We start from the raw sequence: 22,710 nt of genomic DNA, 5'->3' as shown, positions 1-22,710 counted from the left end.
ATTAAAAAAATACAGGGGAGGTGGTTGGGGTTTTTAAAGAGAGGGGGAAAAAAGCCACCAAAGTCCTCTTGATCTTATGAAGCCCTGAACTCTTATATTCCATTTATAGCTCGAGCTGGAATGACACCCCCCCTTGATTAGCAAGCTGTCCAATCCAGCTGCATGTGTCAGGACTGTACAAGGCACTAAGTGAAATATATATATGCCCTTATAGAGTTTAGCACATCGGGTCCACCTCCAGGGCACAGGCTGTAGCTCATTCTGACCACTGCTCCTCTCCCGGGAATCACTTTTAAGGGTTTTTGGTGGGGTTTTTTTAAGCTTTTGTTTTGGGGGGGCACCTTTTCTTTCAAGTTTAAGCAACACAAAATGGCACCAAAGAAAGACGTAAAGAAACCAGCCGCAGCACCAGCACCTGCGCCAGCACCAGCGCCAGCACCCGCGCCAGCTAAACCCAAAGAACCCGCAATCGATCTCAAGAGCATCAAGGTAAACGGATGAACGTGTGCTGATCGCGGACCCAAAGCGCTCCCAAGCAGAGTCCCAGTGAGACCCGCAGTGAAACACTGCGTGTGTTTGGTTCCGGTTTGGGGACTGCAGTGAAATGAATGAGTAACCTCAGCCGATGGATTTGTTGACCTGCCTGAGCTTTTGATTGTTTTAGTAGCTGGAGGGGTGTAAGGCATGGCGCATGATTTAACACAAGGGTGAAGCCTGGTGATTTCAAATGTATTTTGGAGTGTGGCCCTCAGAACTTTTTACCAAATCAGTATCAGTCTGACCTGTTTGGTAAAGCTAAATTTAAAAGAAAAAGGCAACCAAAAAAATACTCCAAAACGCCCTAAAGTAAGTGCATGAGGACAGGAAAGGGTTACTGAAACTTGAAATGCAATGTTTTCCCATAGCACTGTACTAAACCCAAAACTTATTTTGCAGTTTCCCTTCAAATTCCTTTCCAAATTTTTGCAACCACCTGATGACCCTTTGGTCATGCGTTTTGAGATCAGCATGGCTTATCTTTAAAAGCAGAAACAAAACAAAACAGAATAAAAAAAGAGGGATTTGGCAGTTTCATCTATTTTCTTTTCATTTGCATTGTACAACAAACATTGATAGACACCATGAGCTGGAAAGCCATGGATGGAAGCATTTCAAGTGATTTCCTCTCACCTTTACATATTTGCTCAGAATTTGCAGTTTGCTGCAAATTGAAAGCAACAAAAAGGAAGAGGTTTCCCTCTGACTGCACTTCCATTCGATCTCATACTGTCTTTAGACTTTGCATGCCAGCCAACATCACTGATTGTTGCCTTGACCTTTTGAAGAAAACTCCTCCATGTTGGGAAATTCTGTACTTAGGAAAGAGGAAAGGGAGGCTAAGCGGTTAAAGAGATGAAGAGACAAACCAATTTCTTCAGGTAGGACTATAAATAGTTATTCTCCACCTACCTGACAAGCTGATTGGACCCAGGACCAATTTGCTAAATTCTACATGAGGAATCGTGCCTATTATAGAGAAAAGAAGGAGTACAAAGACTTCTAATAGGACCTACTCATTTTCATCATATGATGAATTCTGTTTCAGGTATCTTAATACATATAGTCCCAAGATCATGACCCATTTAGTGAAATTTCTTGAAGTTTACTTTAATTTTCACAATCAGTAGTCAGTATTTTCCTGAAACAATATGTAGCTTCTCATAAGACTGAAGCTGAACCCACTGGCAAAGCAAAACAAGAGCAAGAGGGGAAAAAAAAAAAAAGCAGGCATTTTGAAATACTTTGAGTGATCATAGTAAAGGCTACATGAAAAGCTCACTGTTTTTGAGAATACTGTCTGAAAATTAGATTAGACCTCACATTTCACTCATCTCCAGAGACGAAGGGGAGTGCAAGCTAGATTTCCTACTAAATAATTTAATATGATTTGATAGCTTTCTATGTCCAGTTCATTAGGAGAAAATAGAATTTTCAACTCCAGTGATCCTAGCTAATCTGTCTTTACATAAATAAATAGTATATTACCAGCTAAAAAATGGCAGGCTGCAGTCTGAGGCATCTGTGCAGTTCACTCCTTTACCCAGACAGCTCTCTATAACGGCAGGAAATATATACTGGTAGCACACAGAGAACGCTCCAGGTTTTGTCATATTCAGACTGATAAAAGAAGATAGTCTCCCTAAATTCTCTTTCTTTTGAATAATCAGACAAAATATTTTGCTCTTTGAAGGGGGGAAAAACCTGAAAAAAATATTCTTTTAACACTAACGGCAGCACATAAGCATTACTATTCCTATTTGCAAATAAGTGAAGACACGAGCAGCGTGGAGGTTGCAGGACTACCCTGCAATGCGGTGGGTGGCACAGCCCCCTGCCCTGCATGCTTATCACTAGCATGTATCTTTCCATAAGTGTCTTCTCCACTCTTCGTCATGCCCTTACCAGGCAAGGAGCTGGGTGCCTCAGAGGCGCTGCAAGGGTGGACGGAGCACCCCCCCACAGCAGGGGAGTCTACCCAACCACACAGCTGGCTGCAAGGTGATGCAGAAACCCACGCTGCCCGCGAGGGTGACACACGTCCCCTCTATCCCTGACCTTCCCCTCTCACCTGAGACCCCACATCGGTCAAGGGCTGCCCAGACAGACTGTGGCACCTCCAGTGCTGGGGTCTTTGAGAAGGCACCAGGAACAACCATGGTGCCTTTCATCCTGCCTTGGAGCAGAGGCAGGCACTGGACAACCTCCCAAGGTCCCATCCAGCCACCCTGGGGTATCCTTTTTCACCCTTTGAGAGCTCAGGCAGTGGAGGGAAACAATGTCATCTTGTAAGTAATTTGACCGGGAGATGTGGCAGAGTCAGGAATCAATATTTTCTGAGTCTTAGCCCAGTCTCGTAATTAGCATTAATTAATCCTGAATCCTTCCATTCAGCCACCAAAGTCTCAGCATGGGAAAAGGCACAGCACCATTTCCAGCAAAACTCTGGAGCCAGGGAGTACTTAAAACTAAGCTTTTGACAGGGACTCAGTGAACGATCCTGTCCTGGGGCTCTTTGCGCTGATTTACCATCTGTGGAGTCAAAGCCTCCAGCGCTTTGAACAAGGGCATCAAGTGGGCTCCCTCCACTCCTCGGAGGAATTAGCAACCATGCCAAGGCTTGCTACTAATGAGAGGTGACTGGGAATGCCACGATGATTTGGGGAGCCACACAGCAGGCAAACACACAGAAGGGCTTTGTTAGCTTTTATGAAGAGACATCCAAGCCCTTTCTAATTGTTACAGCTGGAGTGGGTAAGGGTAGAGCTGCCTAATAAGGGTTTACTGCAGCCAAATAAGCCACATTTGGCAGTGCGCTTCGTTTTTAAAGTGGCATCAGAGATCATAATATTCTCCAAAACAAACAAGAAGGTGGTTTAGAAACATGGGTAGTGATTCTTTTGGTGGTACCCCTCCTCTCAGATGCCCTGCTTGGCCCATCTTCAGGCAGGCTGGTTTTCTCAGCCTTTTGGGGTGCACACTTTGAAAGTAGGCTTTTTTTTTCCCTTTAAGAGGTCTCAAGCTGGGTTCTTGCAAATGCAGGCACCCCAAAATTGCCTGTCACCATCAGAAGTTGTGACAGGCCTTTCACCCTCTTCTGTTCTTTTTTCCCCACTATAAATTAACCCAATTAAAGTAAATATTTGGTGATTTGCTAGTACTAATAGCAGCTGGTATGGGATTTTCTATTTTTGAGCACCATCTATTGACTATAAAACTGAGTAACAGGAATACCTAACTGCTAAAGACCCAAATCTCTCAACTCAGCCCTTTCTCAGCTCACCTGTAGGTTACAGTACAACAACCACGGGAAGAGAGTCAAGGCAGGGAGGAAGAATTTGTTTTTAAATGGAAAGGTAAAGACCCTTTTCCCCCTACTCAGGAAACAATATAAAACTCAATCTGCTTTGCACAAGCCTTTCCAAACCAAATTTATATTTCCAACTTTCCTTATTACTGGCATGGCCTGGATTTGAACAATAGGTATAAAGGTTAAAGATTAAATCATAAATGAAAAGAGAAGAACAGGGCGATGGATGCATCTGAGAGTTACCACCAGGAACCAACCATGATTAAAAGCACAATGACCATATGGGTCATTTTCTTAAAAAGACCCCCAAGAATTCTGAAGTTAAAACCGTGGCCAAGGACACTCCCAAAAGGATAGCTTACCTGTTTCGTCAACTTCCTTCTCCCACACAAGCCTGAGTGAGAAGAAACACTCAGTTGATGAATAGCACTATTACGGGTATTTGTCTGCAATAACTGGGATGAGACATTAATGATGAGGCTGCCTCATGCTTGGTTTTGCAACTGAGACAGTGGGAAATGGATAAGCTTCATATTGCCCAAATCGGTTTAACTCGGCCTCTATCACCAACAGAAGTGTGTTGGTTTTTTACCGGAAATCTAAGGGCCCTTCCCAGCACACGCAACCAGTCCTTGGACTGAGCCCAGGCTCACAGCATTAACTGCAGTGGTTTGGGATCTGGGTGCTGGAGATGCTGAGTGCAGTCCTTCCTAGGCTTCTGCTCTACAGATGGTGATCTGAACGTGTAGCACCCTGATCCGGTGTCACACCAGGCCCTTTACTTCGAGGATAGACCTGAGCATCCTCTCTCGAGCAGAGACAGAGTTTGGGTTCTTGCAAGTATCCACGGTGTAAGTGATGTCCATTTGGTACACAAGGCTTCCCATGCTGGTGTTTCCAAGACTGAAATCCCAGGACACCAAAGCAGATATGCCCAACTGCAGATAAGCTACCTACATATTTAGGGGAAAAATAATTAAAAGCTATCAGCTGGTAAAGACTTGCTAAGGCCTTGTGTAACTGTGTGATGCATGATGAAGCCTGCTGCATGGAAGCAAATCTGTGTGATCATTTGTTTCTAAATAGAGAGCTCTTAAGGCACTAAAGTGTTTCTGCAAGTGTCCTTAATTCTTATTACATTCACTACTCAAGTAGGTCATCTCTGAACAGACATTGCATTGGATATAACCAGAGAGAGATAAACTCACTAAAATGCACTGACAGAAAGCTTCTGGGCTGGAGGGCAAGCAGGACTGCAAGGGTCAGCTGAAGCCCTCGGAGAGCTATTACACCGCAGACAAACTCCATGAGAAGCTGTGGAGTGAGAACAGGAATGTTAACAGTAGCTTTGCTCATAGTGCTAAGGGCTTTCTTAGGAACTGGCAGGTTTTTGCCTGAAGTTTTTGGCACAGGCCTTCAGATTATGCCTGATCCAGCTCCAGTGACAACTCCAGAAAGATTCCCTAGGACTGATATACCCGTTGGACAAGGTCACCAGTCCCAAGTGCCCTTTCAGGTAGGAAGGGGACAAGTGCAAATATGACTTAGCCTTAAAAGATGTAAAGGTGCCTATCTGATGCCATCCAGACCAGCTTCCTGCTACGGCTTCCACCACTGAGATACGGCACCATTCGGGATCCATCCCAGAGCAGAGCAGCCCCAGACAAATCCCTTGCCCCGCTGAACCCTGCCACTGATGCCAGATCCACATTGCTGGCAGTTGCTAAATCACTGCATGGGCAAGGCACGGCATAAAGGTGTCCCAGGAGAGGTAACTTGGACATCAGACTCGGCTACACACCAAGACATCCCTTCAGGACACTGTTGAAAACCAGAAGAAAAAGCAAACGGAAAAGCCATCACTTAGTTTTCTTTACAAAGTTTTCAGGAGAACTTTGCCTCCTTTTCTTCCTAAAGTCCTGCTAAGCAAGGAATCCCTCAAAAGTAGGGATTGTCCATATATATTAGTTTGTTCTTATGTCTGCTAACCTGAAAAATTATTTGGAAAATAATGATTTTTTTTTTTTTTTTTTTTTTTTTTTTTTTTTTTTTTACAAGAACCATTCTTGGTAATTCACAGCTTTGGCAGCATTTAAAAGAAGATACCTATAGCCTTTGGAGGGTCTGGGGAGTGACAAACTTTGGTAGAAACAGTGGAATTTAAAGCAAATTACACAGAGAGTAACATTTCAAGAGCTCACAGAATAATTTCAAGTGTTAAGAGCGGTTGTGTGGCAGAGCCTCTCTCCCATCAACTAATAAATCAAAACAACCCCAAAATACTTCTAAAATAGTGTTTTAAATGCCCTTAGAGCACAGAGAGATTGTAACAGATAGTAACAAGATATTTGAGTTTATCTTACATAAGGCAAGAAGAAGGTGACTAATTTAGCCAATGACAAGTAAAGAAAGAAGTTGTCTGTAAGGAGATATGAAACAACGAAGCTGGAAATTTGCCCCAACTTCACTGAGGCTTTATTACATCTTATACGCATTGCCAAAAAGCACTTTCAACTGGCTGGTTTACCGCATAGCACTTAAATGTCAAGTAGCAATAGTTTAAATAATGTTAATACTGAACCACTGCCGCTGGGAGGCATGTTAAAACAACAAATCCCTCCGAGAGCAGCGCTCCTCCAGAGCCTCACATTTCCTCGCCCATCCTCTGGATTACACACATTCATGCAAAACTAAATGCAATTAGAAAAGGGACACTTTTACAAATGAATAGAATAGACTATTTTAGTTGGAAGGGACCTACAACGATCATCCAGTCCAACTGCCTGACCAATTCAGGGCTGACCAAAAGTTAAAGCATGTTAGTAAGGGCATTGTCCAAATGCGACAGGCTTGGGGCATTGACCACCTCTCTAGAAAGCCTGTTCTGGTGTTTGACCACCCTCTCGGTCAAGAAATGCCTCCTAATGTCCAGTCTAAGCCTCCCCTGGCACAGCTTTGAACCATTCCCACACGTCCCGTCACTGGTACCAGGGAGAAGAGCTCGGCACCTCAATGAGCACAACTGAACGCGTTTTCCCCCATGAAGCTAATGAAATCTGTTCAAAATGGTATGATCGACAGTGCAGCTAGAGCACATTTCACTCCCAGCCATTTCAGAAGGGCACATTTAATTAATCGGCAAGGGTCATCCAAAAGTTTTTGCACAACTATAAAGCAACTGTGAAGTTACAAGCTTTAAAAGTAAACAAACTGGAAAGTTACACAGAAGGCTTAGAAAAAATTCAAATTCATCTGCAGTTAAGTCCATTAAACTCAAGGAGATTTTGAGCTATTCTTCCAAACCCCATAGTATCTCACACGCAATTTTCTCTCCTATATTAATGGTGGTAGTTTTTATTCTTTTTTCAATTGTATTTCCAGGCAGCTCTGTTCTCAAAACAGAGCTCTCTTTCTCAAGAGCTCATCTGCTCCTAATGTTTCTGTCTCATAAAAGACATGAGGCTAAATCCATCAGGCTGTTGATTCTTACTTAAATGAGAAGTAGCCGCTCTCAAATCTGTGGCAGCAATCGCACAAGCTATTGAACCAGGGTGAGAGACGGGAGAACGACAGCCCACTTTTCAGAGGGGTTTGAGAGCTGTGTAATCCTGCAGTCAGTGATGTCTACCAGAAAATATGTGCAGCTGTATTAATCAAGGAGCAGGCATTAATGGTGAGCAGATATCATATGAATTGCTGTAGGCACAATCCTAGCTTATCTCCACCCAAAAATAAAAAAATCCCTCTAGTCCTGAATAGAAGGCTAAATATACAATGAGTATCCTAGGGCACTCTCCAATTTTCTCCTCTCTGATTTTCCAAGACATCTGATATGTTCTAGTCTCTTCTACAGAGACAGTACCTTGAAATATCTGGTGACTCTCTAACAAAATCCTAAGATGATCCCCTTCTCTGCAATTCACCCAAAGGGTAACAAGCAGATGGAGCAGCTGAATGCTTTAACTCCGAGCAGCATCTTTTCCCAGGGCTTTTCACCCCGTCCAGACATTTACAGTGAGCACAAAGCGACTGTCACTCAGCTCGGCTGTACTCAGTCCCAGTGCCCGCCAGCCTAAATAGGTGAGCACAGCACCACACCACAACGGCTGAGGCCCTAAGGCCCAGGAACTGGTGATTTGTTGGGAAGTTAGGAACTTCAGTTAGAATTTGGAAATAAAGATTTACGTGGACTGGGTCTTCTGCTTAGGTGATGACACAGAGCTGCATACGATCCTATCCACTCCATCCTAGTTAACTGGGACCTGATCAAAATGCCTCTTCTAGCAACAAGAGGAATAGAAGGTGGTCACAAACTATACAGGGGAAAGCCTTAATGTTTAAAAAAACCAAAAAACAACACACCACACAAAAGCCAAAAAACCCCAAAACACACCACCTTTTCCTTTGGCACAGATAACCTTCTGGATAACAACTTCATCCATAAATAAGGGCTAAGCCAAGTTAAAGAAATCCAGGTCATTCTGGTCTTTCCATGTGTTGCAGTTCCTTCAACCTTCCATTATTTTTGCTGGAGGATTGGCAGCATTTTTTTTTTTTAAACTGAAATCCCTGAAATTTCAACATCTTCCTTAAGGCCCTGAGACTCATCATGTCCTCTGACAATGCAGAGAACACTGCCAGGATCAGAACAAAGATCAGATCACTGCAAAATACTTCTTTCTACCTTGTGAACTTTATGAAAGCTCCTTACAGAATCAGAAATCTTACTTTTAATTTCTTTTAAGGAGTATTTGAAATATTTTCTATACGAAGGCCATTTGCCACTTGCCCTTAACTCCAAGTAGCATTTTAAGCCCCCAACAGACCCTATTGGCTTAAAGCAAGGCGATTCTTAATTCAAGTGAATGCAACATGCCCACACTAGAATATTTCTCCCCAGCAAAACTCATCTAGTGCACTTTTATTCAAGAACCAGTAATAAAATGAAGGGCTGATGTGGTACACAAGTAGTTCCTCATCTAAAACCTGACCAAAGTCTCATACGGTTAAAAGATCAATCAGTTTATATGTAGACCCCTCTCAATTTATAAATATTTGATAGCCCATTCAAGCCAGATGGCTAATCCAGGTATCAGTTTTCTATGCCCAAGACAAACGTGCCCCAATTATTTTCTGCTTGGCATCTGAAGTCTTTTGGGATGAGTTTTGTTGTAGCCAACCATAAAGCTTATCTGGAAGTAAGAAAAAACGTTCAAGAAAATTAATCGAAGTTTTCCTTTAAACATTTTTTTTTAAAAAAAAATCCTGTTTTCAGGGGAACATTTCCCAGTTGCCAGCACTGGAGAGCAAGAGGCTGAGGGCAGAAGGAAGATTCCACAAAAGGCAACACACTGCATTGACCCAGGCAACATTTCAGCTCTGCCAAAGTCTTTAGAAAGCTCCTCTATTAATGCATTGGGACTGATGGCCAAGATCTGTATTAGCTTTCTCACTGCCCGAGTTCCAGCCCCAGCCAGTATTAATCAGGAGGGCTGCACTGTGCTAAACCTATGTTAGCTAATTCAGACAAAAGGATGAACCCCCTTTTCTATGCCAGCACATTTGATCATGGCTACACTTTGTCCTGAATACATCTCTGCTCCCACAGGCTTATATATTAAAAATAGCAGAAAAAACAAAAGTGAAGGACTGCAAGTAGAGCATTTTCATACTTGGTATATTTTCCAGCTATTTCTCCAAAAATGCGAATAATCTGTTTGGACAGAATGTTTTCCAGCTAAAATGGCGAGCTTAGAAAATTATTTGCAGTTTTATCTTTAGTTTTTAAAATAGGAGATAGGAGGTTAATGTCTCAAATCCAACCAAATAGCTTGACCTATTTTGATCGGTCAGTTTTAAAAAAAGGAAAACCAGTAAAGTCAAGTCTGCTTGGATTTGATTCTTTCTTTCAGAGCCCTCAATATACTGAAAAGAGACATTCACAAATGTTATGCTTATCTTCAGGGTAACTAAGCGAGCTGCAGGAGAAAATTTCCCTCACTAATCACATTTTCTTATTAGAAAACCAGGAGCAGTGAATGCTCAACAAACAAAATCAACAGAAATTAGAGAGGGGATTTGAGTTTGCAACAGGGAGTCTGTTGTCACACAACCATTCCCATGGCTCCATGACACTCTTGACCCAGTTGAGGTGACAGAGAAAGGAAGAAGTTTGGAGCAAAGTTTGCTAATCCTTTTACAATGTCTCACAGCATCAATTCGGAGATTTGACCTGGGCTTGAAGGATGCTACATGGTGGGACTAGATCTTTGCTACTGAGGAAGCTGCAGCCTCTACCTCCTGCAACCTACCTAGAAACTCCCCACTTGTAGTCCCACTATGACCCCTCCACTCTGCAACCCAAAAGGCAAGTACCCCTTTCCCCACCATGAACAGTCATCCTTCCAGTTCACAAAGCCTTTTGGGGGTCTTAGCTTCCATCACGACTTCTCCCTTGCCTCCACATCACGAAAACCTCAGCAGCACCTCCTCTCACCACACCAGTGAGCTCTGAAGCTGGCATGCTGGTGCCCTGCCTAACCCCAGCCTAGAGGAAGAGTGTCCTGGAGAGCACAGGCTACCCTGAGTACAGATTTCCCACTGCCCTGCAGGGTACACCTACACATCAGCTGCTAACCTAGCAATGCAGCTGGGTCCAAAACGCACAGATAATTTTTCCCTTAAAAATGTTCAAAATTTGGAAAACATGACTAGTGCAGAGGAAGAGCTTCACCGTCAGACACCACCTCCGTCAACAGCTTAATCTTCTGCTCAGTGCCAACAACTGGATCACACTGAGCAGACAAGCAGCAGCACCACTCATCTAACATTGAGCGCCGTATTATCCATATAGGGGGTTGAGCAAAGCCCAGCAAAGGTACGAGGACCATCCAGCTGCATCTAACGCACAACCTGCAAGCCACATGTAAAACCAGCCAGCTGGGCTGGTGCCTCTTACCCTCAACGCTCCTTGCCCAATGACTTTATAGTTTATTGGAAGAACAGAATCCTTCCCTATAAGGAAATCTTGGTAGGTCTGGACAAGGAATATCTCCTCTTGACGGTACGGACCCAGAAAGTGCTGGCATGAATCAAACTTACTGCTTGCCACTCCCTGCCCCTCTCCAGCCTCCTAAAAATAGCCATTGTAAGATGTCGATCAAGACACGGAGCCTCCTGTCACTTTGCCCTAAGAAAGCTAAAGAACTCGCCAAGGGGAGGGACCGCTTCCTTCTGACACCTAATCCAGGCAATGCCGTCAGCACCGCCGGATAAATAAGGGGAAGAAAGGCCAGGAAAGCAGGACCACTCTCGAGACCTCTCAGCTAATCCCTCCTGCCCGTCTGCTGCTCTGCTTTTCCAACTCTCAACCATGGTGGGTCCACTGGAAAGCTAATGGTTAGCAGCGAGCCAGTGTATTTTACATAAGTAAATCGGGCTTCTCGCTCCAGTTAGTTCTAGGGGGGGAAGGACAGTCCAGAAGCAGTTTAAGTTTGCTTGGCTTTCCTCCTTAAATCTAAAGGACTATGCGAGGTTTTCCAGTTAGCCTCAAGTTCTGCACCAGGCAATGGTAGATGTGCAGCTCCTGTAGCTTCAGACAGAAGGGTTACAATTTGCTAGTGCTGTCTGCGAAGCTTTTTTTTTTATTTTAAATCAGATGCAACCTGCTAAAGTGGCAAAGGAAAACAGTACTATTTTTATATAAGAAAATATCATAGTTTAGTACTTTATGAAACAATGTACTGTCAAAAACTAATTTGAAACACAAACTTTAAGGGATTGGTTTAATTTCTGTTAATGTAAAAAAAGTTGCTTGTTAAGCAATTATTACTTCAAATGGTCTTAATAAGACAGGTCTATACTGAAATAGTAAATGACCTGATGGTACATTAATGATGACTTTATTAGTTAAGAGATTTTAGATTTTTGTTGCTTCTAGCCATAACCCTGGCTTTCCCTGGGATGCGGATTTTAACAGAATCTTTAAAAATAGACTGGTGATGCATTTTTACACGGGAAGTTGCTCATTTAGGTTGCTATGGCCTAATTACATTAGGCAAGACAAATGTGAGGGTGCTCAGCTACTTTGTGCTATTTGCTTTCTCTCAGTGCATTTTCAGTAGTACTAGTTCTCTTTTTTCTCTCTTTTTCTTCCCAACTGCAGTCCTTCACTCCTGACCAAATTAGTGGTAAGTGAAATAAAAGTTAAACTTTAACAGGGGGCAGAAGGGGGAACATACTGGCTACCAAATTCTAAATATTCACTAGTCTTAACAGCTCTTTTGCTATCTGCATTACTTCTGCGCATCTGACGGGCCACATTTTTGCTGTTTTGGAAGATGACTCACGGATTGAGCTGGATGCTTTAGAAAACAAACAGTTCTCCCCCAGCCCCCCCTTCCTAAGCTACTTTTTGTGATTGATTTCCTTCCAACAGATCGAGTTCTCCAAGGAGCAACAGGATGGTAAGTTACAAGAGAGCCAATGTGTTTTACATGTACGTGGGTTCAGAGAGGAGCTACAGGCTCAGAAGTTTAACCTTTACGAAAAGATGAGCTAGGACTTCAGCTGGTATAAATCACCACGCTCCTGACTTCAGAGGAGCTGTGCTGACTTACGCTGAACAAGAATCTGACTGTAGATTTACATGTAATTTATCTGGGTGCTTATGAGCTGCCCAAGCTGAGAAGTTTATGGCATGGTATGAAGAGGAGATACGCTGGTGTCACCAGCTCTACCTACTGAACATTTTTCAGTTGTGCTCGTGCACTGGCCATTCACCAGGATGCTGAAAATGGGTCTTGCATTTGAAAGTCATGGGGGAAATAGGCAGATGAAGAACAGAAGGAGGGAGTGAGCTGAAAATTTAACTTAGCCGCAGTGACATTGCGATTTTATGCGACCAGAAGATGCAAGAGGCCTACATGTCACTTTTGCTGGGAGGTGTTGTGGAAGAGGAGGAAGAAAGGCTGTTTTACTGTAAATACATTCATGAAGCATGGAAATAGTTAGCAAATAAGTGACTTGTGTAAACTATTGCATATAAACACAATAGTCTGGACATGCTGCAATTCTTGAGCATCTTGCTGTATCCTCTGCTTCACAAGCTACCAGCAAGTTCCAAATTTTTTTTCCAATCTGCTAGAAAGATCTGATTAAAAATTCTGACATGAACAAAAATCCCCATTGAAGCTCTAGAAATCGAAGCTGGAGTGTGGTAAATATCCTAAGAGATGCATTTAGGTTATATTAAATAATGTAGGTTTAAAAAAACGTTAAAAATTCAGTAGCAAATATATTGGACTTCTCACTGTGAACAAAGTATTTAGAATAGAAGATACAAGAATTTATTAGAAATCCAGAGGGAAAGGAATAGCTAGAAGCAGGTCCTGAGAGAGCTCTAAACTTCTGAACATCAGCCTGCTCTCAAAGCAATAGGGAGAAGTGAAGTGCAATAAGCAAAACTGGAAGCATTTCTCTTCCTGCAGTCCAAACACTCCTGGTCACAAAGAAAATCATTTGGACTCTTCCTCACTTTTTAATTCTAAAACTTTTACAAAAGGGTTGGGAGGATTTATGAAAAAATGCTATCAATTCAATGCTGCTGGCATGCATAACAAAGTAAAATACTTCTTTCAGCTTCCCTACGTATTTTAGATCATCCAGCTGCTGTAATGCTGTGATGAGTGAACCAAACAGTGGAGCAATTAAAAGCTACTTGAGAGAGGGAGAATTTCCCAGGAACAGAGATGTCTCACCGTCATTAACTATTTCCATCCACACAGGCTGACGCACCAGCAGCTGGGTAGTACCCTCCTCAGAGACGGATTTTAGTTGTGCTTATTCCAGCAGAGGTATAAACTAATTTAAAAAAAAAAGAGAAAAACCCCACAGCAAAGATACATTACAGTGAAATTCATGCCTGAGAGAAAAAAGTAAAATCAGGACTTTTCTCCAAGCAGTGTCCAGAACCCAGTGAACATAAAACTTCATGGGATTTACAAAACAGAGAACTCTCCTGATGGCTTTGCTAATAGCAAATTGGCATTGTTTTATACCTCGCTCTGGCTAAATGTCATTAATGCACCAGATAAAGATCAGATCATATGGTATAAATCACTACAGCTCCATCGACCTCAGCTGCTAGAGCACGAACCAATATCAAGTTGGTATATTGTAAGGGGAAGCGCTACACAGGTCCAGAAGGCCTTGATTTCATACCCTGCAATAAAAGCTGTAAGGGGAGAGGGGTAGCAGTAAAGGGTTATAGGTCTCTCACATCAGACAGTAAGAGGATTACTTTCAGATGTATTAGATTACAGCCTAGCAGGCTGACATCCTGTATCAGCAGTTTTACTGGGTGCCAGCAACTCCTCCACTAAGGCGGTATATGGATGGCTAAAGCAAGAACCTAAATACCTCTGCGTCACACATCCCCAGCACAAGATGAATGAAGACATGATTTGAAGTGTGGTTTATTACTCCTAAATCTGCCCCAAGGCACAAAAAGCATTCCGCCTACACACGCTGTGAAACACAAAGCCTGTCTAGCTACTGGAAGCGCAATGCAGCCAAGGGAAAGACGTTTCACCTGGTTTACTTGGAGCTAACACACAGAATCGTCAGACACTGCAGCGCAGAAAAGATCAACAGCACAGTCCAAGATGCTCTTGACATACGAGGTTCGAAGATAGCTTTTTAGCTAGACCCTTGACTTTCGTGTGTCCTCTCCCCCCTGCCCTTTTTAAAAGCATTTCTTTATTCATTGCCACAAATACTCTAAAAAACCTGAAAAATATAGTAAGGTGATTAACACGGAACTTTGCAACAGAAGATGAAGACTGGCAATGCAATGAAGGCGACCATCTGTGCTGATTTTTGTAGGAGAAATGTCTGTACCCCAAGTCCTTGGTCAGCAGCAAGGGGGAAATAAGTGAACGTTGATCACTTGGCAGCACTGAAAGAAGCAAAGTCTCGAAGCGTACACACTGGACACGCACTGGAATAAAGCACCACACAAGTGTTACCACTGGAAAAGCCGGATATTAATAGATCTGTAAGAAGCTGGGACAGATTGCAAAGGGCAGACAAAGGAGGGAACAAACAAGAGTAGAAATGTCATTGTAAGGCAACTTTAAAGGAAAACAACTGTAGACGCATTTGAAATCCACCTTCAAGTTCCCCATTAGCACTGCATAGTTGAGGTGCTGGGATTGCAGGCAGGACCCATCAAAGCAGGCAGATGTTTTGCACTACTAGGTACTTTGACAGTCCTCTGGTGAGATAAGGTGGAGTGGATAACAACATTTTTACGTTCTGCTGCTTTGTCACGTAAAGAAACCCGTTCTTGAATGGCAATGTTTGTAGAAAGCGTATCTTTCCCCGTGCTTGAAATAACACGTAGTCAATCACAAAGCTCTTGATGGCTATTAGAGCCAGGAAAGCTATGAAAGGTAGATGTAAAAGATTAAAAATAGTGAAACCAAAATGTCAGAGGGGAGGAGTTTTTCTTGGGATTGTGGGCCAAAGGTTCCTCTGGCTAACTCCCCTGGAGTTGGTGGAAAAATGCCAGGAGACAACAGGCTCACATCTTTCTCAATACAACTTGTCAATAGGGAGCTTCCTGGCTCAATTTAACTGGTGCTCTTCCCTTGCAGACTTCAAGGAGGCCTTCCTCCTCTTTGACAGGACTGGTGATGCCAAGATCACCCTGAGCCAGGTTGGCGATATCATCCGGGCGCTGGGGCAGAACCCTACAAACGCTGAGATCAACAAGATCCTGGGCAATCCCAGCAAAGAGGGTAAGTACCCTACAGTCTCATGGGCCTTTCTTCAGGCTGGGGAACTGTAATTAGGCAACATCAATGGTCACAGCAGGAGGGAGAGGAGCTTTTGCTCTGATAGAGGAGCAAGGTGGAGGGCTCTGCAGCAACAATACATGGAATTTCTCCAGTTCCTTTTGAAGAGGATGGTGATGGGGAATACAGTGCTCAGAAAGAGGAAAACCTTCTCCTTAGGCTATGGAGAATTCTCTGTAGGGATCATTTTTGTGTTAACTTGGTGTAGGTGTAACACACACTCATTGCTGCTCACAGTCCATCTGTGCCCCAGCCCTTGCTGAGGAGCTGTAAGTCCACTTCTAACAGCTGATACTCAGCTCTTCAGGTCCTTCCAGTGCAGGATCTTCTGCATACACCAAGACATGCCCTGGGACTGGAAACCCTCCTGTATATTTCTGCTGACTGGGGTGGTCTGCTCAAAGCTCCTACAAACCTGGGCATGCTGAGGTATACGTTGGCCATTTATTATAGCAGCCATTTTCTATTTCCTTTTCTACCCCTTTAGAGATAAAAGAAATGGTAAATACTGTAGTCACCTCCTTCTAACAAGGACCTAGTTGCAGGTGATTCCTGATTTCAGTCATGCAGAACCATATTAAGATGGGCTAAATTATATCCAAACCCTCAGGCACTGAGCAGAGGACTAACACAGAAGTGAGACCATAACAGTACTTTAAGTGACTACAGCAATAACTAACAGTGATTTTTATATAGCTAGGTAGTAAAATAGTTTCTGTAAACAACTGTATATTCAAAAGTCTCTCCCGTATTTCCATCTATTATATTTCTTCGCTGTCCAGATGAAGGCTGCTCTTTGCAAAGATCCAGGGGGACAAAAAAGAAAAAATCCTTTTATTTGGCAGCCTTGCTCCAGCAAAAACCATTTGGGGAAGGCCTTACTGAGGACTACATCTTCCAGCTCATGAGACCAAAGGGGTTAGATGCATTAAGCTTGTGAGTCCTTAAACCTCCACACTGAACGTGTTAAATAGTAAATTTGGACACCACACCCACTAAATGTTCCTGGTTTTAACTAGTTTATTCTTTCGCTAATAGTCTCTGCTACCACATCCAAGAGACCCTGAAGAGGTCAGAAACATGATGTCAGCAACCTCAGGGGCTTGTCTAAGTCACAACATGCCACTCTGGTTACCTTTTCCCACTGCTTGGGGCTCAAGATTTCTGTTTTACTGTATTCTGTTGTTCCCCCACTCCCAAAATCCTTTCAAAGATCAACTCGTACAGCAAGTTTCATTTCTGAATGAAAAATACAACATGCACATAAGCATATAAAATTATGTGAGAAGAGGGGTGGAGCAGGGATGTGAAAATTAACTCCCATGATAAGAGAGAATCCAGATTCTGCAAAGAAACTGCCAAATCCTGAGGCAAAGACTAGAGTAAAAGATAAAAGGTAGTGTGTAAATGAGGTGGGAGGCTCTCCCACATTTGAGGGCGAATATCCCAAAAGAACACACAGTGTTGCATGTAGCAACTGGTGCTTTCTTTCCAGAGATGAATGCCAAGAAAATTACTTTTGAAGAGTTCCTGCCCATGTTGCAAGCAGCTGCTAACAACAAGGAGCAGGGTACCTATGAAGACTTTGTTGAAGGTCTGCGTGTCTTTGACAAGGAAGGCAACGGCACAGTCATGGGGGCTGAACTCCGTCACGTACTGGCTACTCTGGGTAAGGGATTGTCATCTCCGTGAGCACTTTGAAAATTGCTGCTGTTTGAAGGCATGAGAGAGAGGGGAAAGATTTCCTAATCAGTTTGGAAAGGTAGGAGGCTACAAAGCCAGACAAGACTCTGGGTTTCCTAACTGGGAGTCCACAAGGAAGGCGGACACAAAACAGTAGCAAGCCCAAAGGAAAAGGTTTGGTTTATTACTTCTAAATTCAAACTAGGTATTAAGAGTGCCTGGTATTTGAGGAATGGAGGGGATCATAGAATATCTCTGAGTTGGAAGGGACCCACAAGGATCGAGTCTAACTCCTTGCATGTCCACCTAAAACTAAACCATATGGCTAAAAATATCGTCCAGATGCTCCTTGAACTCTGACAGGGTTGGTGCTGTGACCACTTCCCTGGGGAGCCTGTTCCAGACCAGCCACCCTCTCAGTGAAGAACCTTTTCCTAATGTCCAGTCTGAACTTCCCCTGACAGCTTCATACCACTTCCTCGTGTCTTATCACTGATCAGCAGAAAGAGATCAGCATCTCCCTGTCCGCTGCCTCTCTTGAGGAAGTTGTAAAGAAGTTGTACAGAAAAGGCTATACGCCTCAGTCACGTAAAGCACAGGGACAAAGATAGAGGATTTGCTGCATAGTTTCTTCACTCTGTAGGAATAACTAGAATCCCTGTCTCTATATGCACATGCAAAACTTCTAAAGAAAGTTAAAAGTAATAAAGCTCGGTTCAGTTACAGCTCTTTTTGTTACTAACTCAGAAAATAAGGAAAACCTTTGGAAAAGGTTGTAGGGTTCAGCCTCAATTGCATGTCTGTGGAAGAATTAACCGAGCTCTCTCCACTCTCCAGGTGAGAAGATGACAGAAGAGGAAGTAGAGGAGCTCATGAAAGGTCAGGAAGACTCCAACGGCTGCATCAACTACGAGGGTAGGTGCAAGGGTTCAACGCCCTCTCATCCTACATTTCTTCTCTCTGTCTGAGTTTCATTGCAGTTGGCTTTTAGCTTCTCAGGCAAATCAGTTAGACAAAGCTACAGCTGACTTAGGTTGAAAGGTTTATGCATGAAAATGACAGTTGTGGTATGGTTAGCCTGCAGTCACACTACTCAAAAGACTATATTCAACCACAGCAGAGAAGGCTACTTCAGTCAACGCCAGATCTCTAGACTCTGACTTTTCTTTTGGAACCAATCCTATAGCTAATGCTTCGACAAAGCGCTCTATTCATCATATATTTAGTCTTATCAAACTTAAGCAGGAAGAGAATTTGGTTTGTACGACATTAAACACTTATAACTTTCTATCACAATGTTGGGTCAAATCTGATCAGGAACGTGTGTTTTTAATGCCATCAGCTCATGAACAGCTGTTATTTTTAAAAGTATTTCCCAAAGTAACACTTGCTGCTCCTTCTAACTAGCATATCTGTATTTTTCCACAGCATTTGTAAAGCACATCTTGTCTGTCTAAGTGGACTTCCCCAGATACCAAACGGTATGTTCTTCTCATTTGCATACTTAACCTTGTGTGTTTGCTATGCTTAAAGGCTTCTACATGCCCGTGGCCAGACATCGGTTACGAAACCATCTCCCCAACAACACAAATGGACAACAGTCTCATTTTGTTCTAAGAGCAAAGAAAACAGGAGTGTGGATTCCTGGGTCTTGTTCACAGCTCTATAACTGGTTGGAAGCTGTGTTTAGTGGATTTTTCAAACATACGCAAACTGTGAAAAGAAATGCTCAGTTTATTCATGAGCATGGAAATGCTCAGGCTTAAATATCACCCTAGATCTCTGTCGTCATACAAAATTAGAGTTTAAGCTATGCAAAGTGACAGCCTGAGATATTTATCCTATAAGCACATTGAGATTTTGTTTTTCAAAAAAAAAAAAAGGAAATAAAAGCAACCCCTTCTGATAATTTGTAGATTTCTGTAAAGACAGAGTAGACTGAATACTTGTATGAACTACCGAGACGAGCTCTTCAACAAAATAATCATCTAAAAAAGATTATTCTAACAGTCATGATCAATAGTCAAGAGATGTCTTCAAAAGTACCTAATCATTTAGCAGTTCTACAAGTAGGGAAAAAAAACAACAAAAAAAAAACCCCGCAACTTTGATATGCTGCCATTTTGTCCAAAGAAAAACTCAGCAGCTGTCTAAAATGCGAACATAAAATATCATGGATGTGTGGGCTTATTTGAACTGTAAGTTATTCTAGCCCAGGAAAGACACATTGCCAACTGCTGTATGAAACAACAAACACCTCAAAATAGAAATCAAGGGCTCAGTTTGTCATTTTGCAAGTGTTTCTTCAGCTAACGTTGACTTCAAGTACAACTCTCCCATTCCTTCCCAGAACAAGTCAAATTCAGAAAGACCAGATGGCACTCGAGATTTGCCTGAAATTCTTGCTCAGTCTGTCACCATCAACATGGAAACTGCATAGAACTGGATAACGTGCCTCCAACCCCACCACTTTTTACGAGTGCATCCATAGGTATCACCTCTGGGTCACTTACACTTTCATTTAAAAAACCTGAACTTTCACCACGGCAAGCTAGATGGAATAAACTGCTACCATCCAGGATCCATCCATCCCAAGCATCTCTTTCCATGTTGTTTGCATTGAAACAATGTAATCTCTTGGAAAAATAAAACATCAATAAATCACTGTGGTCACTTTGTGGCTATAAAGTCTTTTTTTTCCTCTAAAGCTGTTCAAACCCACTCAAAGCAGCACACGGCACTTAATTTATTTTCTCTGTATATTGTATTTCACAAAATAAAGTTTTATGGAAAGACATCTCCAGGAGGTCACTCTACTTAATCTGAATGAAAGTGTTTTCTTTGGGGACTGGGAGAAGGAGTAATTAGGGAACTACCACCTACTTCAGCACTTGAACATTTTTGGGTGAAGGAGACGTGGTAGCTGGTGTCAGAGCAAGACCCAAAACCAGCCAGGGTAGCCCTGCTGCGGGGGGGGACACGCAGAGCCACTTTTCCCAGCAAATTCTCCCCCGTAACGCTGCAACAGCAGGTCCACAATGCTATTAGGAAGGGCTCCTAACTACCACCTGTATTTATAGTGTTATGGACAACTAGAAAAAGCAACCAGAAATATCAGCCACCCTGAAAGGCTCTGTATTTGGGAACCGGCCCTGGAGCCGTCATTCCCTGGGCCATAGCAAGAGGAGTCCCATTACCTCTTCTGCAGTGAGAGTGGGAATAGCCATCGACCAGGGAAGTATTGTTACCTGCACATCCCTGCCTGTAAATGTAGCTCCTCTCTTTTTTCCTTAAGCATTCATGAAACTGCCTTAATCCCCATCTGAGTGGCAGCTTGTTCTATTAAAATCTGACTTTGCCTTATTAAGTTACTACACACGAAATGACCATAATTCAAGTGCCAACAGGTGCAGCAGGGCACAGCGGGGGCAGCTGGCACCAGAATAAACCGCAGCTGTTGAAACAGCAGCTGCCTCTTTTCTGAGGCTTCCCAAAAAAATCTCCCATTTAAACCCTCACCATGCCAGTAGACAGGGCCAAATGAATCTCTGAATTATACCCTGCCCAGAAACTTACGCCGGCACGTAGTTTACAGGGGTTGCGGCTGCTACATGCACAATGGGAAAAACCCTTAATAGAAGGAAGGGGGGGGGAAGGAAAAAAAAAGAAGGCAACAAAAAAAGTGAGAGATACGTTAAAGCAAGTTATTTATAGGGACTCAGCCTGGAGGGCGTTTCTCAAGGGACTGCTAGACACCCTACTGTTCTTCAACGTACTGCCTGTACATACATGGTCCATGAGGTTCCTCTTCCCAAGAAACTGCGGATCTCAGTTGCTGGGAAAGCAAACAAACAAAAACCAAAACAACATTTCACCTTACATGCTGTCAGCCTCCTTTTCACACTGCATTGACATGCAGTCACAGAACCAGCCTAGTCCAAGGTTGGGTGCAGCCCTAAAGGAAAGGCTGAAATTTCCATCATATTTTCCTTTCTGAAATTGAAAGTTTTATTAATTTCTAAAATATTTGGGGCCCAAGCCTGGACAACTAACAAAATGGAATGACTTCTCATCAGTGCAGAAGTAAACAGATTTTTAAGCCACCCACTTTTAAAAACTCACATTTATGTTTTTGTTTAAAAAAAAATGCCAGATTGAGACATAACCAGTCTGACAGTATTTCTCTGAACTCTGATTGCAAGGAATCAAGGTAACGTTACCTATACTACTGTCACTCCTCAAAAATTAAAGCAGAAATAATTTTTACAGACAAAATAGATGAAAACAAAGAGAATGCTCCTTTCCCATTTCATAGAGCTGCACAGGGAATGGATTTTTATGCTATCCAAAGGTTTTAGTAATTTTAAAAAATCCCCAAATTTAGACAGAGACAAATATCTGAAAAAATGTTCATGTTCTTATACGGCAAAAACGTTTTGGGGTGATCTTAAGTAATTCAGTCATTTATAAAGAATGGCAAACTCCTTATATACTAGCCTCTTTCAGCTAGTGACAGTTTCAACATAAACCAGTTTTTGTTGTTACTTATTTTGAAAATGTAGAAACAAGATGTTTTGGAAATTTAATGGCATGGTTTTTTTTAATTGAGAAACACACCAAACCCTCTCTTACAGCAAGTCATCTTTAATTTCATCAATAAATCTCATCCAAAAGATACCCAACCTGAAAGCAGAGTTTGGAAATGCCTAAACAGCTCTGGTGCCTCATCTGCAGAAGAGCAGGGAAGCCTCCTACTCTGCCTCAAAACCATTTAAGGTTGAACTTGTTTCAACCTACTGCCTCCATACTAGTAACACAAGCATCGCTTAGAGCTCTGATCCTGAGGAGCATTCCCCAGAAAAGGCGGCTTCCTCTTACATTTTTTATTCACCTAAGGAAAGAAATACTCTGCACAAGAAGTACCACTGCACTCCCCTACAGCACATGACGCACCGTGGCCGAGCTCCTCCTTTAGCCGCAGAGAGAGACCGAAGACCCCGGCAGCTGGGGAAGGCTGCCCTGCATCTGCTCAGGCTCTGAATGGAAAAAGTCATTCTCAGTCCCTGTCATCCGACACCTCTTGCCATCATTACATTTGCTTTGTATTTTAAATAGAACATTGTTAATGAACATACTTTCCATTACTCAACGCAATTGACGGTTTAACTCCTCGGGAGCCAGGCTAAATCCCCAGAGAAAGGTCAAGCTGCAAAACACTGGTCCTCGGTATGCAGCACTAGACACGGCGACCAGCACCGTGGAGCAGGCGCCCTACAAAACCGAGGCGGAAAGGTCAGAACAATTGAGGAGAGGTGGTCACCG

The 22,710-nt window shown here is 42.9% G+C and overlaps 1 protein-coding gene across 2 annotated transcripts; it reads left to right on the top strand.

Annotated features, from left to right (window-relative positions):
- Positions 1–232: 232 nt before the first annotated feature.
- On the top strand, positions 233–20,061 carry MYL1 (myosin light chain 1). Of its 2 annotated transcripts, none has more exons than XM_075153730.1 (7): positions 233–489; positions 12,285–12,312; positions 15,505–15,648; positions 17,201–17,374; positions 18,226–18,303; positions 18,817–18,869; positions 19,739–20,061. In XM_075153730.1, the coding sequence occupies exons 1-6, from the start codon at positions 370–372 to the stop codon at positions 18,843–18,845; spliced, it is 573 nt and encodes a 190-aa protein (XP_075009831.1). In that variant the 5' UTR covers positions 233–369; the 3' UTR covers positions 18,846–18,869; positions 19,739–20,061. The 2 variants fall into 2 exon arrangements, with proteins under 2 accessions (XP_075009831.1, XP_075009832.1); XM_075153731.1 differs by lacking the exons at positions 233–489; positions 12,285–12,312 and adding exons at positions 11,137–11,222; positions 12,012–12,036.
- The last annotated feature ends 2,649 nt before the right edge of the window (positions 20,062–22,710 follow it).

This window comes from Calonectris borealis, chromosome 6, assembly GCF_964195595.1.
Source record: "Calonectris borealis chromosome 6, bCalBor7.hap1.2, whole genome shotgun sequence".
Taxonomy (NCBI): Eukaryota; Metazoa; Chordata; class Aves; order Procellariiformes; family Procellariidae; genus Calonectris; species Calonectris borealis.
This window is presented reverse-complemented; position numbering and strand designations above follow the sequence as displayed.